The following is a 17,702-nucleotide window of genomic DNA, read 5'->3' on the forward strand; positions in this document are numbered from 1 at the left end:
GGCGTTCTCAGCTCACTCTGGTTTTTAGGGTCACTGGCTTCCGTGAAGTCTGAGAACAGTTCTCCAGTGTTTGGCAAAAGGCCATCTCTTGTTCGTTTGCTACCTGCTGAGTATACTGTCTGGTCCATTTAAGAAAAAAGTACACACACACACACCCACACGCCCTCTGTGCAAGGAGTTATGCTCACACTCTGAGGGGAGCCTGTCCAGCTCAGAACCCCTGCTTCACATTCATCAGCAGAAGCATTAGGTGGCTGGGGGGATGGCACGCGGGGTGAAGGGTGAGCATAAGTGGAAGGGGCCCAGAGAGACGAGGACAGACCTTAGCATCCGTGTGCTTCCATTTCTGCCCCTGCTTGGCACTCAGCAGCTGTCTGGCCATGGGTCAGCTGCTTCACCTCTTTGAACCTCACTTTTCTCATGGGGATTATGACATCTCTCCTGCTTACCTGGGAGCTGTTTAAGGATAATAAAAATTAAGCACGTGAGAGCTTAGGCCAGAGGCTGTCTGTGAAACGGGCAGTGTGGCAGGCTGTAAGGGCTGGCTCCCGCCCGCTCCTGCAGCTTGCTCAGCGGGCCTGGTGTGCAGTGGTTAGGCAGCAGGCAGAGCCCGGGGTGGCAGCTGCAGCAATCTGGGGGGAGGTGGGGGAGGGGCAGCCACCATCCCTGCCTCTGGGTGGTGTGGCGGATGCTCAGTGGGCCTGGCACGGGTCAGGCAGGGAGGGGGCAGCCACCATCCCTGCCTCTGGGTGGTGTGGCGGATGCTCGGTGGGCCTGGCACGGGTCAGGCAAAAGTTCATGCCACCAGGAGCTGAGCTCTTTGTCCTTGGAACCTCACGCCCCTCCCCCCTCCTCAGGGACCCTGTCACTTGAGGAAATTCCAAAGGTCTTTTTCCTTATGACTGTTTTTTTCAGTATTTTACTGTTGAATGTCAGGGGAGACTGGGGCAGAGACCTGCAGCAGTCCCCAAGGCCCGGTGGTGACAGTGAACTCTCCAGGGCCATGTTCCACCGCAGGATGCATGGCCGGGAGGGCCCCGGGACTGGAGCAGGATCACAGGGCAGAGAACGCCGTTCCTATCCCATAATTTATTTTTTAGCTGACTCCGTGTGCGTGTGTGTGTGTGTGTGTGCACGCGCGCGTGCGCGTGCAGCACATTTGCCCACGTTGCTGGAGAAGTCCCGGAACTCCTGTGCTAATCTGTGCCTTTCTGCAGTGGAGGGGAACAATGGTTGAGGGTCAGAGTGGCTTTAGAACAAGAGCTGCGGTGGCACTGAGGGCAGTCACTTTGATGACAGCACCGTGGGCATCTGTCTTGTTTCCTGCTGCCCCTCGGGAAGCGGACCTTGGCAGCCATCTTAGTAACCCTGCCAGTCCTGCCCCCCAAAACCAGCAGTGCAAATGGCCTGTGGCAGCTGGAACAACACAGTCCTCAACCCACATCCCTGGGAGGTTCCCGGGGAGGGAGGAGCTTTTCACAAACGTAAAACAAACATCTGTACTGTTGGCACAGATCATTTCCACCTCATAGATTTATTTTTTTAGATATAGCCCTGTCCCGGGCCCATAGCTCGTTATGCCATGAAACCAGACCTCGACCTCCAGTTCACCCTCAGAGCCACAGATACTATGTGACAGCGCTCATGAGAGGGTCTTCTGTGAAAACCGAATTTTTTTTAATGTGGTGATAGTTTGTATCAGAGGCGCACAAAGGAAAAAATGACTTAGGAGATGGAAAGAGAATGAAGCAAAATTTTTTGCTTCCTCTAAAATTTTCTCTCTCAACTGTGGTTCCCAAACTCATGGATCATCTAAAGTCTATTTCATATCTTTGCATAAATCTGAAAATGACACAAACACTACTCCTGAAAACTTAAACTTTTTTATGTATTTTGTTCTGATGAACAAAAATCTAACTTAAAAAAAAAGTGTTGATAAATGAGATCGTCGCTTCTTGTCTAGATTTTGTTCCACGTGCGTAGTTTACACAAGATATTTTCCCCAGTATTTTTTCCCCCGTACTTTTTTAAAACTATGCTTCTCCTAGCCCTGCTCAAGGTCTAGTCACCAGTGGCACAGGCTGATGAAGAAAATATGTGTTCTCTTCTGTGACATAGTCACCCATGGATAACTCTAACATTTAACAAGATTTGGCTGCCTGGATCTTTCTAGAAGCATTGGACATCACATTGTTTTGAATATGAAGCAAGATCCCCAATGGAAACTCATGAGACTAATTAACTTATAGGAATAATACAGGAACTCATAGGACTCATCAACTCAGAGGATTAACATAGGCACTCATGTGTTTCATTAGCGCTGTGCCATTAATGAGTTGGATTAGTAGTGTTGACCATTTGTGGCAAATTATTTTCTCTTGAACTATGTAAATGAGCATATCTGCCATTTCCATAATTGCTTGGTGGACCTTGATTTTTATCGAGGCCGGACCTGGAAATCGAGAGCTCGCCTGATAACCCGGAACCAAACTGAGATCAGTTCAGCATAACCCCAGTGCAAGTGGCCACAGTCACAACGCCAGGCGCAAGGAGAAGTTGTACATAGTTAGTCTGTTGGCTATGCTATTGGGCACAAAACAAAAAATCTTGCTAAGTATTACTTTGCGTAGCGGGGAAGACATTCGTAGAACCATTACGCGGTATTCTTAGTCGCTTTTAAGAATGAGGCGCTGGGTGAATGGTTAGGTCACTCCAGCTAATGTACAAATGATGTTCCGTTTGCTTCGATTCAGAACACTGGAACCGGCTGTCTGGCCGTTCAGAATATCCATCTCTAATGCCTGTTTACCGTGTCATTGAAACTCACACTAACTCATGACATTAGATTTTTACTTTTATGTCTTAGCCTAGCTGGGGATTTTCCAGTCTCATAGAATTAGTCTATAGCAGAGGAAAAATGCCGGGAAGTAACTGGCTTACATAACCACAGAGCCCCTCACTAGCCTGATGGGACCCCCCCAATAAGAGCTAGGATGTGGCTCACTGTCAGAAACGGACAGTATAGTTGTCACATGGTCCACAGCCCTAGTTCCCAAACTTATCAGCTTCTAATTGATGTAAAAACAAAACTTGAAACACTAAGTGTTGACCACCAGCATGCATCGCTCTGAGAGCATTTCTTGAGATTGATCAGTTTAGCGAGAGGATGTCTTGAAATGGATTGATCTAGCAAGAAGGAAGCAACAGAGACCGGGGAAAGCAGAGTCAGGGTTTGTGGAGCGGCAGACGCAGACATGTAAAAAAATCAGAATCGAAACCAGGAATCAGTTACTACTTGGCTCAGTGAAGGCCAGGAAAGGCCATCTTTTCAGCCTCACAGTGGAAAGGCTTTCTGGAGGATCGTTATACATATCCCATAAGAGTGTTTGCTATATTTTTGCTCTGACCTTTAGCTCTCACCAGAGAATATATACTTTTGGACTTAAGGGGCAAAAAGAAATAGATGAAAAAGAACACCGTAAAACGTTCGAGATTTCTGGCTGGCAGGCTCACACATGGCATGTTTTCACTTTGAGGTTTTGAGACCTCTCGGTCTGCAATGTGGGTAGGATCACGCATGCAGTGTCGACGCCCTTGGGGGAAAAATGTTCTTAGCAGAACTGGTCACCAAAGTGTGTGTTGTAAGCCCCGCTGCTAATAATGGTCGCGGCTCAGTCTTTGGACAGACTGGACATACTCGGCAGAGAGCTGTAAGTGTTTACTGTTTAATAGTTTCTGTGTCGTGTCCTCTTTAAGAAAAGGAAGTGCCAAACAAGCCCCTGCGTGTCCGAGTCCGGCCCTCAGACGACCGGCTGTCCGTCGCGTGGAAGGCGCCACGCCTGTCTGGAGCCAAGAGTCCACGGAGATCGCGGGGTTTTCTTCTGGGCTACGGGGAAAGTGGCCGGAAGATGAATTATGTCCCGCTGACGAGAGATGAGCGAACGCATGAAATTAAAAAGCTGGGTGAGTTTAACGTTCACTGGCTCTCGGTAATCGGTGATCTTTGTTATCGTGTCGGTGTTTAGAAGCTCGTTCCTGACAGAACATTATATTTTAGTTGTAGCGTTCGGTTTCCAGATATTACAGTTGTTCGAAATTGTACTCTCTGTTCTCTCCTCCGTCTCTGCCTCCACCCTTCCAACCTTCTCTTAGGGGCAGGACAGCGCCACCTTCCAAGTGCCCATCGGCTGCTTCCTGGCCCAAACGGCACCAATTCTTTGAGTTGAGCCATTGTTCTGGACGTGACATTGGGACCAATGCTTTTCCCATCTTGGCGTTCCTGTCGCCATATGGTCTTTAAATTTTGTCTTAGATCCTAGGGCACGGGACCATGGGTCCCCTGGAGAGGAAATGTGGTGGCAGCTGAGGAAAGCCTGCCTTCCTCCCTTTTTCCAAAACCCTTATCCGGTGAAGGAGGCACGGGCCATGGAGGGCCGAGTGAGCATTCGCCGTGACTGGGAGAGATCGCGCGCATCAGTCTGGTCCGGGTCAAGGTCTGACTTTGACAGGCCTGGGCAGTGGACGTAGGCCATGCCCCAAGAGGGCCCACGCTTCTCCTTCTCACTTGGCACGTCCCTGGTGTGGTGACAGCTTTCCTCCCCCTCCCTTCACGCCCTTTGTTTACTTGACTTTGGCAGGAGGCCCTGGGTAAGTGTGGCTCGGCCCCTTCATGTCACCTCCTCCTTGAGGGTGGGGGTGCCGGGCTGCAGAGAGCACACATTCTGCTAGCAATTCTGTGCCCTAAGTCACGCAAGGGCCCGGGGCTGCTGGGCGGCAAACTTGTCCAGTCCTGGCATTCAGGAGTAGGAAATGCACCTGCTCCCATGTTCTCCAGTTTGTACCAGCAATAAGTATGTCGGCCCCCACTGCTTGCTCTGCCTTCCTTTCCTAATTGGAGGCAAGGAAGAGGGTGTGACTTATTGGGCCCTCCTGAAGACTCCAGTGGGATCCAGCAGCCTCTTCACTTGCCTAGTAGTCAGGCGTCACTTGGCTTCTGGAATGCGCACAGTGACAGGCTGGAGATGGAAGGAGGAATGGCTCCAGGCCAGGTAGCAGAGAAGGGCAGGCAGCTGAGGGTCTGTGTGCCGTGGGCGGAGTCACCAGTGAGAAGGCAGAGTGGTCCCCTTGGGCACCTCCTTAGCGGTAAAAGGTAGGGTCTTCTCTCAGACGTGGCGAGGGGCGGGCACACAATAGGCACCGAGTCTGGCGAGACGAGGCGGAGGCACATAGAAGGAGGGGGAGGGACACCCACGAGCTGGAGCTGCGGGGGCCGCGGCGGCCCTGACAGCGGTTTGGAGCTCATCCCGAGGCGAGAGGGCGGTGATGGAAGCAGGTCTGCTGGCGGGAGGAAAGGCTGGCGGGAGGAAAGGCTGGCGGGAGGAAGGCCTGCAGGAGGAAAGGCTGGCGGGAGGAAGGCCTGGCGGGCCCAGCGCCCAGGCGCTCTGCAGGAAGGATCGCTTTGCTGGAAGGTGGGACCACGCAGTCATCGGGAGCCTGTATGAGCCACTCCCGAGTCCCTTGGGACTCGCCAGGCCAGCTCCCTGGGCTGCGTGGTGGGCACTGACCTGGTGGAGACACTGAGCGGCAGGCCAGGCTGAAGTCCCTCCCTGAAATAGCCTCAGAAGTCACTGTTCCATCAGCCACCTGCTGATGACTCTTGGAAGAGCCTGTTGAGTGTTCATTCGGCATCAGCAAGTGTTTCATTCGACCGCCCCTATCTTTTCAGTTTGTCAGTGCTGAGCCCCTGGCTCACCTGAGGATAGCAGAAGCAATTATTTTTCTTCTGCCTGAACTTGAGCAAATGTTGGAACTGAGGTCAGGGCAGGCTCTGGTCCCAGCCCAGATGGATAGCACAGGCCTCCTGGGCTTCCACTACAATGCGTTGGCTTCTGAATTTTCACCAAATAAGCATTGAACTTGCCGTGGCAAAGGATCTAAGAGGTTACCACGTGGGGGAGGAGGTCTCCCTGGAAACGCTCCATCAAAGCGGGGACGATGGTGTGAAGCAGATTCCCAGGGGATGGCAGAGTGGGCCTGTCCCCATATTTTATCTGGCGTAAGATTTTAATTTTATTTATAACAGAGATGCCATTGAAAGTGGGGTTCTGTGGAGAAAGGTCATACATTAAATAAACATGGAGAAAAGAGTCTTATCGGGTGTCTTCAGTGTCAGGTGCCACCCTAGCAGTCCCTCACAGAGAGACAATAAACAGAGTGAGCAGAGGGTCAAGGGTTAAGGGAGGGTTGAGGGAGGCCCTCGGGGAGCGGGGGGTCGTGGGAGGGGAGAGGAGAGGGAGAGAGGGCCCTAGGAGCCAAGGTGGAGCGGGGCGGAAATACGGAACAAGCAGGCTCAAGTTCAAAGTCCTTCGGAAGTGACGATGGACCTTCGGAAGTTCAGACACTCGGAGTTTTTGCTGCGTCACGCACGTGAGGTGCACCGGGGGTGTTGCTGGGATCACCGGTGTCACTGGGCTGGTGACGCTGGGGTCAACTGAAAATTTTATACCCACCCTTTATTCAGTAATCGAGAGCATAGAAAAAGGTGTGTCCTTTATTCTGTTTCTATGAAAAAGAGGTGGGCCGCGGTTTATCCGGCCGTCGGGCACTTCCTGGGCCCCGGAGCATGTGCTCGGTGAGCTCTGGGCTCTGGTCCCTCACCACCTGCAGTGTTGAGACCCTGGGGTTTGGAGCCACGCAGACCTGCCACTTCCCCTATGACCTTGGCTGGGTCTTCTCACCCCTCTGAGCCTGTTGCCTCACCTGGGAAGAGGAGACATGTGGGCAGCTCCCTCACAGGGCTTTTGTCAGGACTGAATGAAGCACCGACGTGAACGTCACACAGCGAGGAGGCCTGACCCGCCCACGGGAGCTGTCAGTGCAGTTTCCTGTGGCACAGAACTTGTCCTTCATCATCATCTCGGGCCCAGTTTAGTTCGGAGGGCTCAGCAAATCAAGAATCTGGGCATAAAAAGAACCTAACAACTGTAAGAGATCCATTGCAAATATGTAAAAATGTCAGTTGTGGGCAATCATGCATTTCTTGGTGGTTCTTGATAAACGTTGGGCCACCATTTTTTCTCCGTGTTCCTGGGTTCTGAGGCTGGACAGTGGTGTTTTCCCGGGCTGGCTTTAGGCGTGTCCCCATGGCCAGCAGCGCCAGGAGTGAGCTGATCTGAAGGGGCCCCTCTGTTTGGAAGGTGAGCTTCATGCTCTGTGAGTCCCAGTGTTACAGACTCGACTCCTCTCCTTTCAAAATCGGCTGGTAGAGAGAGATGTGAGCGCCTTAGCCGAAATAATTTTCTCATGTCACAGCGTGAGTGTCACCTGCCCTCTCTGTTGAGAGAGCAGGTGGTCAGATAGGCTCCCTTTCCCTGGAAATCTGATTAGTCCAGAGACATGTACATAAACAGGGTCTCTCTGTGAGGTGTTTGAACATGCGTCTCCTTGGACATGCTGTTCTAAAAATGAAAGGTTTATCTTCCCGACGCCACATGAAAGTTTGAAATTCCTGGAAGAAGGACTCCCACATGAGAAGGTTCCCTTAGGGCATTAGTGTCCCCTCTTGTTGATTTACTGAGGTTTTACCTGATGACATAAGTATCTGCCTTAGAAATTCGAGGACCGCTCATTTGTATCCTTGCATTGATTCAGGCCGCTGCAGGAAGCTTGACCAGTAGGGCCTGGAGCCAGGCGTTAGCAACCGTGGATTCAGTGAAGATTATGAGTCCTTAGCAGTGTGATTCGGGGCAAGTCAGTCCATTTTTATGGCTTTATGTCTATTTGTTAAATAAGAAGGTCGAATTGGAGGATAAGCAAGGTTTCACCTGGGTCTCAGAATCTGCGATTCCATAGTACTCGAGAGGTATACGTTTTGTTTCATCCTTGTAATGTTTTTGAAAAATAAAGTTTTCGAGCTTAGGTTAAGTTAGATTCTAGTGGGTCCAATGTACAATTTGAGGTGGGGTGGAGTGGGGAGAACTGACTGAAAGAACAATCCAGAAATAAAGGATGCGTTGAAACTCTTCCATTTGCTCTAGCACATCTTCAGAGCCTCCGTTTTGAGGATGTGGGTGAGATTCTGATTTCGAAGGGCGCACATCCCCCCGGGGCTGCTGACCTGGCACACTGGCTGTTCCAGTCCCCTCGCCCTTCTTTTTGATGACAGATAAGAACAGAGGTCTCCCTCTTTTTTATTTCGGAAGTAAAAAGAAATTGAGGGAATTACGTGGGTAAATGTGCCATTCTTTTCTTTTTTGAACATCGTTCATCTCTCTTTGATGGTGATAAGCTAGAAACCCATTTTTCGAGAATTCTAGATGAAATTCGCCTCCACGTTTCCTAACATCGTAGTGTCCTTGAATACAGTTCCTGACGTGCTCGGTGTCATCTTTAGCTGTCCTGAAGAGGGGGAATGCGCCGGGGAGAGGATGTGGGAAGCCGGGGAGGGGGAGGAGGGCGCGCGCGGGCAGAGGGAGGCCTGGGAAAACCAATCGCGGAGGCTCATCACTTGCTCCTTGACCCACAGCCTCCGAGTCAGTGTACGTGGTCTCCCTGCAGTCCTTGAACTCGCGAGGGCGCAGCCAGCCAGTGTACAGGGCCGCCCTGACCAAGCGGAAAGTTTCAGGTATGTGTCTGAGGAGGCAGCCGGTCAGCCAGGATTAGCACGAATGCAGCATCGCTGCCGGACGATGCCGCCCGAGTGACGGATCCCATGGATTTTCTTGGGCGTAAAGGAAACGTCAGGGAGAGACTGGGTCACGTTTGGGATACAAGTGTGATTCTTTTCTACTCAGAGGCTGGAGTGTTCTGGTGATGAAGTGTATTTCTCTGTATATGTTGAATGTCTTCACTGTGCAATAGATTTTGCCAGGATAAGAGCAGCCAAGCATTTGTTTCATTCAGAGGCACAGACTGATCCACACAGAAACTGCTCCTGGTGATAAACTGTGAGGAGAGGGAGAGAGAGAGAGAGAGAGAGAGAGAGAGAGAGAGAGAGAGAGAGAGAGAGAGAGAGAGAGAGAGAGAGAGAGAGAGAGAGAGAGAGAGACAGAGAGAGGTGTAGATGGGGTGGAGTGTGAGATAACGCACTCCAACTTTATTTCAGCTAAAATTGCGTAAAAATGGCATTGAGAGAAAAGACGTGTAGTGACCCGCTGATAGCCTGATCCCTGGTCACGTACTGCGGAATATTTTTTTCCACATCCATCCACCAATAATCCACTAATGATTTTTATATTACTCATATATTTACAAATTACATATACCTTTTCTGGATCATGAGCCTCATTTAAAGAGGTAACCTGTAGCATAGTTATTTTCATGAATTCATAATTTATTTGTAGCTATAATTTTATATTACATAATATAGTATATTATATAACATGTTGTTATCTCATATTAACTATTATAATTTTTACATTGTATAACAGAAGTCCCACATACATGATGTTTCTCTTTTATTATTCACTAACAGCTGCCCTAGAAATCCTGTATTACTTTTCTAACAGGCTAAATATTTCCACCTTCTCCTACTTGTAGCAAAAGCTGCAAAAATGATCCCCGAAAGGTGGAAAAAAAAACAAAAAAGAAATAAACAACAAAAAACACCCCCCAAAAGCCCAAGAGACTCAAAAGCAAAACTGAAGACATCTTGAGAGTCTCGGTTTACATTAGAGATGAAACAAAAACTGTAAGCTTTGGAACTGTGATGTATTCTTTTGGAAATGGGCAAGCTGAATTCTGTTTTGTGTCAGAATATAAATTCTAATCTGTCTTGGAATCACATGCTCTAAGATGTGAGGACATTGAGCCCTAGATGATTTGTGTAGTCTGTTTGAACTAGAATTTTCCTTTCATGCTACAACTTGAGCTTTTCTTCCCTAAACTTTTGCTTCCCATAAAAATTGTATTATTTCCCAGAAACTTACAGTGTATATTGAGAAAACACGGAATCACTTGGACTATCTTTGACCAAGGCAAAGCATCCCTTTTGTACTGTTCTTTATGTCAACTGGGTCGGGCAGCTTTTCAAGTGAACTGCTGATTTCTTAGTGTTTAAGAAAGGCAAGCGTAGGGGTGAAGGGTTAAAGAAGTACAAATTAGTGGTGGATGGATGGTCACGGGGATGGGAGCACGGCACAGGGAATGAGGTCCGTAGTAGTAGAATGGCTGGGTGGAGAGCCAGAGGAGAGAGAGAACGATCGGCGGATCGTTACATAAACTATATAAATGTCTAACCAATGTACTTTATACTTGAAACTAATAATAAAATAAAATTTAAAAAAAAAAAAAGGAAAGGCAAGAGTGGAGATTCTTGTTTTTGTATATTGACTAATTAAATAATTGCTTAGCTCTCTATACATTTCATTTTATCTACATTAAGCATAAGCAATTTGAAAACTGTACGGTGTGAATAAACAACTCCGGGGGCCTGAGGGAGGGGCCTGTTGTTAGAGGCGGCCTGTCCATGCGTCCCATTGTCATTTCAGAAGAGGACGAGCTGGATTTACCCGAAGACATCAATGTCCGGGTCATGTCGTCTCAGTCAGTGCTCGTAGCCTGGCTGGACCCTGTTTTGGAAAAACAGAAGAAAGCAGTCGCATCGAGGTACTTTTCCTTCTTTCTTTGTCTTTCTTCCATGTATGAGAAATGGGATTTTTCTGGCCCTGAGAAGGCACGTCTTTATCTGAGTGGCCTTATTTTCTGACACACACGAAGGCTGGCCTCCCCGGCAGCTAGCAGTAGGCTGCCCCGCGGCAGGCAGGCTGACGCTGGGCGTGATCCGATGCTACGAGGGCCCCGTGTGCAGTGCACACCGTGGACCTCACTTCTCACTTGCTCAGTCTTACTCTGCATCTGGAAATGTCCTAGATCCCCTCCTTTAGGTGCCCGCCTTTGTCTTGGCTTTGCCTCCTCACTGCTCGGCTCATGTGCAGTGGGTCCGGGCCCGTCTGAGAGGGCGCCTGACCCTTCCGTCCGTTGTCCAGGACGCCTGGCCCTATGAAGGGTCTTGTGGTGGGCATTTTTCCAGTGCCTTGCACATAGCAGTTCCTCTTCAGACGCCACGTTGCTTCACGTCTAGCTCGTTTGTGCAAGACAAAATGAATCGTATTTTTTCTTCAGCCCTGACGTTACACTATTCTGGTTTTTATACTGCTTTGCAATAGCAATAGAAGAATAGCCCATCATAAGGTTAAAATAATTTTTGTAGTTAAAAGGCCACTGGTGAACACCATTTCTAAGTAGTGGTAGATTAATATCGTCATCAAAATTTTATGTGTTAAATGACTGACTAGTTTCTATAGACAAGTGACAGCCAAAGATTTGGTGGCTTAATCATTATGTATTCATTTTGAACCTATCTGCAACCAGGAAAAGTACATGTACTTTAAAAAAATGAATGGAAGATAATGCTGAGAACATATGTGTATGTACACATACACACACACACACACACATTTGATTAGACAGAGTTTCTGTCACTGCCTGCTAGTAACATAAGCCATCTGCTTCTTTTGAAAGACCTCAGAAGGTTCATAGTGATTCTCTGGCCTGATTACCAGTGGACTCTGATTTCCGACGTCTTGATGAAAACAAAGGGAGGCTTGAGTTTTCTTAGCAGGACTCTTGTGTTAATTGGTTTGCCATGTCTGCAACGGAAGTCTTATCTGACTTACTAAGTGTCATAATGAACAGCACATTTTTAACGCACCGAATGCTTTCTACTGCAGAGTGTCCACAGAGATGATTTCTTGGGAAAGAAATCCAGTAAATGGCATCTGCGCACTCAGAGTGTTGTAGATGTCCTCTCTCTGGGCTTATGAAATGTCACCCTGTTTGGTCACACTGTGTTTACCTCCTTGATAATCACCCACGAGAGTTCTTTCCATCAGTTCCTTTATCCTGCTCTGTTATACATTTTTGCTCCTTCTGGGGTGAGTCTTCTCTAAACCACATGCTGCCTTCCCCTTGAACCTACGGAAAACATGCCTGATTTGGCACAAAATGAGTCTTTTTGTCTTTCTTTTCTGGAAAGCCAAGCTCCCTGGGCCAGTCCCGAATCTTAACCTTGCCCATTTGGCACCATGCACACCACAAACGTACACTCGGACGCACACGCATCCCGATGAGGCACTTCCCTTCCCCCTCCCCGCTTCCAAATCTCTACTTCAGCTTTTGAGCAGTGAGACTTTTTTGCTCTTGAAAGGACCCTAAGCTCCATCCATCTTTCCGGGCCTGCTTTAGACGCCTTTGCCTGGAACTTAAGTAGATTCTTTGAGCCAATGAGTCAAAAGTGTAGATTTTTCACCTCGGGGGAAGGAAAAATATCAAAGAATCCAGTGTTTGGCTGCAGAGAACGTGGACGTGTTGATGCCCTCTGTTTTCTTACAGACAGTACACTGTTCGCTACCGAGAGAAGGGGGAATTGGCCAGGTGGGATTACAAGCAGATCTCCCACAGGCGCGTGCTGATCGAGAACCTGATCCCGGACACCATGTATGAGTTTGCAGTGCGTATTTCACAGGGGGAAAGAGACGGCAAATGGAGTACGTCTGTCTTCCAAAGAACACCGGAGTCCGGTCTGTATTTAAAGTGGCCTTTGGATTTTCAGTTGGGGAGTACCCCTAAAATGAGATTTAAAGATACTTTAAGAAGGCAATAGTGATAAAGGCCAACAGAGGCATTTTTTTTTTTTAAAGTAACGTTAACCCTAAATCTTGGCAGTGTGTCTATGTATAAACACGGAGACGTTGAGGAGCTAGTTCCCTGGGTCTGTGTTTTATCCTTCACGAGCCGTTCGATTCGCATGTTTTCCTGACACATGGAGCACATTAAATCCCCGTGTGGAGCATCCGTGAATCACCCCTGCATGTGGGAATGTCCCCGGAGCGTTCCACGGCTGGCTCGGGAATATGGGAGAGACCCCGCTTGCCTTAGGCTGGGGTTGCGTTTGATTCCAGGGGAGAATCGTGCTCCATCTCCAAGGTTCCAATTATTTCCTTTTAGACTATGTTTATAAAAGCTTTATTAAAAAACCAATTTTCATCTTCTTGTATATTTTAATATTCGGTGATGAAAGAGATTCTGGATTCTTCAAAGCATGTCTCTAGATATGTCTAAGCTCACGATGTGAGTCGGTGGAACCGATATAAATCACCGGTACACACGAGCAAGTGTCAACTTTCCTCTCGTACGGAATAAAAATGAACACTGTGTACGCGAAGACTGCATGTCATTTGCTTTTAGGATATCCAGGAGGATATTTTTAAACCTTGGATTCTTGTCCTTTTGTAGCTCCTACTACAGCGCCTGAAAACTTAAATGTCTGGCCAGTCAATGGCAAAACTACAGCTGTCACTGTAGCTTGGGACGCATTGCCCGAGACGGAGGGGAAGGTGAAAGGTAGGAACCTCAATACTTAACCTGTAGGGTGGGCGTGGGCGTGAAGTCCCCAGACAGAGGCACGTCCATTGACTCGAATCCAATCGCAGAACCGTTGGCTTGGTTCTAATTGCAGGCCCGATGACTGTACAAGAAATAGGGAACCAACATACGTATATGAGGCCCTAATGCAGCAGGCTGGGTCGCTTCCCGCAGGGTGTAGGTTGTCGGTAAAATCCAGGTGGATATGAAGATGACTTCACCTTCCCTGTACACAGGGATTTGGCTGCTTGTGATCAGGAGGGTGTTTTTAACGGTATGGGTGTGACACCCTAACCCTTTCATTGTGCCAGTGAGTCACAGAAAGGAGGAATGAGCGGGAACCCCGTGAGACCACGTATGTCTTGAGTGGGACCGTAACTATTTTTCATGGGTTTGAAAGCTCAAGTAATAAAAAAAGAATCAAATGGAAAATAGATTTTTTTTTCTATTCGTCAGCCTTTTTAATTAATTATTTTGGGGGCGGTTGAGGAAAATATGACCTTAAATTTTTTTTTTTTAGAAAAAGTACTGTAGATTTAAAAAATAAAACATTCATAAATCATTAAATTTAAAAATAGTCTGTTGAGAATTCTACATAAAAGCATGAATCTTTTTTTTTATGTAAAAACATTCAGGAACCTTTCAGAAGCCTGTTGAAGACATTTTAAAGGGACACGTTGAGGTTTTCTTGACATCCTTTATACAGATGTACCCTGAGTGTGCTTTTTCTTGTGCCTCCATTTTGGAAGACAGAAACCATGAAACTTAATGTCCAGGAACTCTGAAAACTTTGTGTGAGCTTAAATAGATCCAGAAAAATTACCGCTCGTCTCTGAGAATTTCTCAGTGGAAAAAAATGAGTGGTTCTCTTTCATAGTCCCCTGTCAGTTATCCTTGCTGACGTGAATGGGTGTCTTTTAATGGGACAGTAGAAAGAAGGTAGACATGAGAAAGTCTTTTCTGGACGTAAGTGCTTTCTCGCTTCCCAGTTTTTTAAAAAATATATATTGTATGATTCTTGCTCATGAATGAAGAGAAGAAGTATTAAGTTGGCCCCTTTTAATCATTCTTTTTATGACAACATTCTTTTTATGAAACATTGGCTCCTGTATTAATTATTGCTGTGATGCTCCAAAGGCTTCTGAAAATTGAATAAAGACATTTTTTGGCTATTTCCTTTTTTTCTTTTTTTTTTTTTTTAGTTAAAAAAAAAGTCAATTATTGCTCCATCAGTGTCTTTATTATTAGGCTACTTATTTTCTTTCCATCTCCCATATCTTGGTTGATATTTATATCTCTTTGGTTAAAGAAGCTGCCTGGTAGTCAGTTCGATATTGCCAGAAATAATAATAGCTGCTGAGTTTTTATATCCAAAAGAACTCACAGATCTAAAACAAGCTTCAGGTAGTTTTCATAAAGGTGCAGTGGCGGGATCGGAATTTCTTACTTACGCAGGGGCAATTTTTTTATGTATGAGAAATAGAAAACACAATAGAAGAATATACTTTGACACGGTTAAATTCTTTCCAGATGAATTGAATCCATAAAAAATCTGAATTACAAAATTTTATAGACAGTGCATTCTTTTACTTCTGACTTTGACCACCACAAATGACTAGTTTGTTCATTTTCGAGGGGAAAAGAATGTTTTTTTTTCCCCCTGACAAATGCTTCAAAAGCATTTTTGGTTGAAAGTTTTAAAAATAACGTAGTTTTTAAAGATTAGATCTTAGGTAAAAGGAAAGCCCTTCCATGCTTCCCCTAGGAAGTATGAAAACTGCTTGGTTTCTGTAATTCAAATTATTTTTCTTGGTTAGCTCCTAGTCATATTAATTCGATACGTTTTATAAATCTTGAGTTCATTGGAAGGAAAAGAGGCATGACGGTTTTTTGCTGAGGGTGAAAATTGGGCTTTAAAGCATAGCTTCCTTATGTTACAGTAGTTACGTATAAGCAGAGATATATTAGATCTTTGGACTGAATTTGCCATGATTTTCGATCAAGGGCATTAGATGTGTCTAGATATAGTCAATTGAAGATGGAGACATTAGATACTGCATAAATCTATTACTTTGCAGCTTTTCTTCACAGTTTTAAATACTGCGAAATAGCCTTATCCGCAATTATTAAGAATTTTTATACAAAAGTATTCCAAATATGGAATTTAATTGGCTTAATGTGCCACTCAAAATAGCACAGATTAGCAAACTAGAACTCTTGAAGATGTCAGCTATTCAGAATCAGTTCCTAGTAGCTGTCGTTTATTTTTCCATGGTTTTTTCTATTTGAGATACGTTAATTCTGTCAGAGTACATTAGTACATAATATAGTAAAGAAAAACACCAAACCCAGTGTAAATATCTTTGGTCAATTGTATGGAGACTGACCTCTTGGGTTCCACGTTGTATTTGCTGAGAATGGATGACTGCCAGCTAGTTAACTCTGTGGCCCTGTATGGTGGCCCCGAGTGGATGCCCATCCACCTTCTCCTGTGTCTTTATGCTCCGGCTGCTGACTTGGCGTGCATTGCTAGAGTATTCATCTTAGTAATGCACGTTCTAATTCATCCTGCCCATACAGTCTGTCTGCTGGACACAGGACTGTTTTCAGTTTCCTCCTTCCAACCGTCTGCCAAATCATTTCAGAATACATTCTTTCATACGCCCCGGCTCTCAAGCCATTTGGAGCCAAGTCCCTCACCTATCCTGGAGAGACAACTTCTGCCCTAGTGGATGGTCTGCAGCCTGGCGAACGCTATCTTTTCAAAATCCGGGCCTCAAACCGGAGAGGAATGGGGCCTCACTCCAAAGCCTTCATCGTCGCTATGCCAGCAAGTAAGCATTGTGTGTTTGTGTCTTCTTTCTTTTTTTGCTAATAGTGGTGTGTTACTATGAACCATGGATCTTGGGTTTAGAACTGCTACCGTGGTGATTTTGGGCGTCTAAGTTTGCATACTGATTTCTACAATATTACCATAGTCCCTTAAGAAATCAGCCTCCCCAAAGACTAACATGGTATTGGTCGCCAATAACATCGATTACTATAATATTGTATAGTAATATAATGGTATTGGTCGCCAATAACATCGATTACAATAATCCAATAACATGAATGTGTGAATAATGTGATAAACTTTATGTCCCTGCGTAGTGTGGGGTTTACGGTGGCAGGGAAGAAAACATTTTTACAAGTACGCTGTGACATTTTTAGTTGTTAGCTCTCTTCAATTTCTAAATAGCATTTAAAATGTTTCATTTGTGTTCCATTATTTTGGAGTGCAGCTTCACTCAGAATTTCAGGGACCTCGTTTATCTGATCAGTATCTAACCCAAGCAGGTAAATAAAATCCAAAAATGGGGTGGGGAGTTTTTTGGACTCTGACTTCCTTTCTGCTTCCCCACATTTACCCCAGATATTAGTAGCTCTCCCCTTCGTTACATACTGTGCTGATCCAGAGTATGCTGCAGAATCGGACAGTTCAGTCCCGGAAGAAACGGATAGATGAAGTTCGCTCCTTCTGGGGTGCCCATTGCTATATAGGTTCCCCTTCCTGACAGCAGCCCTCCCCTAATTCAATCCTGCTCACAAGAGAGGATGAACTGTAAGGTGCACTCAATACAATGTTTTGCCTACCTCAGGAGTCTTTATTTTTGGTTTCATTTAAGAATTAGAAATGTAGCCATTATTAAAGAGATTTTAATGGGGTGGAGGGCGGGAAGCAAGTAAAGACATGTTAGGAGGAATAAGAAACTCTTTCTAAGGCCTTGAAAATTACAAATTTGTTGCTAGTTACACACAACACATTTCTATATCTTTACAAGTTTAGGTCATTCAATGTTTTGTACCAGGCTCCTATGTATTTCTTGCATGCGTCGTTAAAAACAGCTAGAATGCATTCCTAACATACTGACAATCTGTTTTATTAAGGAAATCCTATGTGAAATTTTGCTTTTGCAACATCAATGGATTACTTCAAAGTACTCGTTTGGGAATCCCTTTAAATAATAAACTGTGACATAACCTAATTCAATTTATAGAAAGTCAATGTACACGTTTTCTAGAACTATGTCTATTACTTAAAGCAAAATAGAACTTTATGAGATTGCTATAACTGAGAAATAAGGGCCCAATGTTCTAAACAATGAGAAGTTATCAATTATAATTACCAGTTTTAAAAGCCTCCTTACCGCCCCCTTAAATATTCTCTTGGTGTTGCACAACTGTTGAATTTCTTCTTTGACAGCAAATTCTTTAAATTCTGTTCCAGCCAGTACCAGGGA

The 17,702-nt window shown here is 45.9% G+C and overlaps 1 protein-coding gene across 1 annotated transcript in view; it reads left to right on the forward strand.

Annotated features, from left to right (window-relative positions):
• FNDC1 (fibronectin type III domain containing 1) overlaps nt 1–17,702 on the forward strand; it is a 67,999-nt gene that overhangs the window by 11,813 nt on the left and 38,484 nt on the right. The window contains exons 4-9 of the mRNA XM_006915067.2: nt 3,757–3,963; nt 8,525–8,623; nt 10,488–10,605; nt 12,391–12,578; nt 13,294–13,401; nt 16,068–16,252. Of these exons, the coding sequence (XP_006915129.1) occupies nt 3,757–3,963; nt 8,525–8,623; nt 10,488–10,605; nt 12,391–12,578; nt 13,294–13,401; nt 16,068–16,252 (905 nt within the window). The remainder of the gene's footprint in view (nt 1–3,756; nt 3,964–8,524; nt 8,624–10,487; nt 10,606–12,390; nt 12,579–13,293; nt 13,402–16,067; nt 16,253–17,702) is intronic.

The sequence above is a fragment of the Pteropus alecto genome, unplaced genomic scaffold, assembly GCF_000325575.1.
Source record: "Pteropus alecto unplaced genomic scaffold, ASM32557v1 scaffold195, whole genome shotgun sequence".
In the NCBI taxonomy this organism is placed as follows: Eukaryota; Metazoa; Chordata; class Mammalia; order Chiroptera; family Pteropodidae; genus Pteropus; species Pteropus alecto.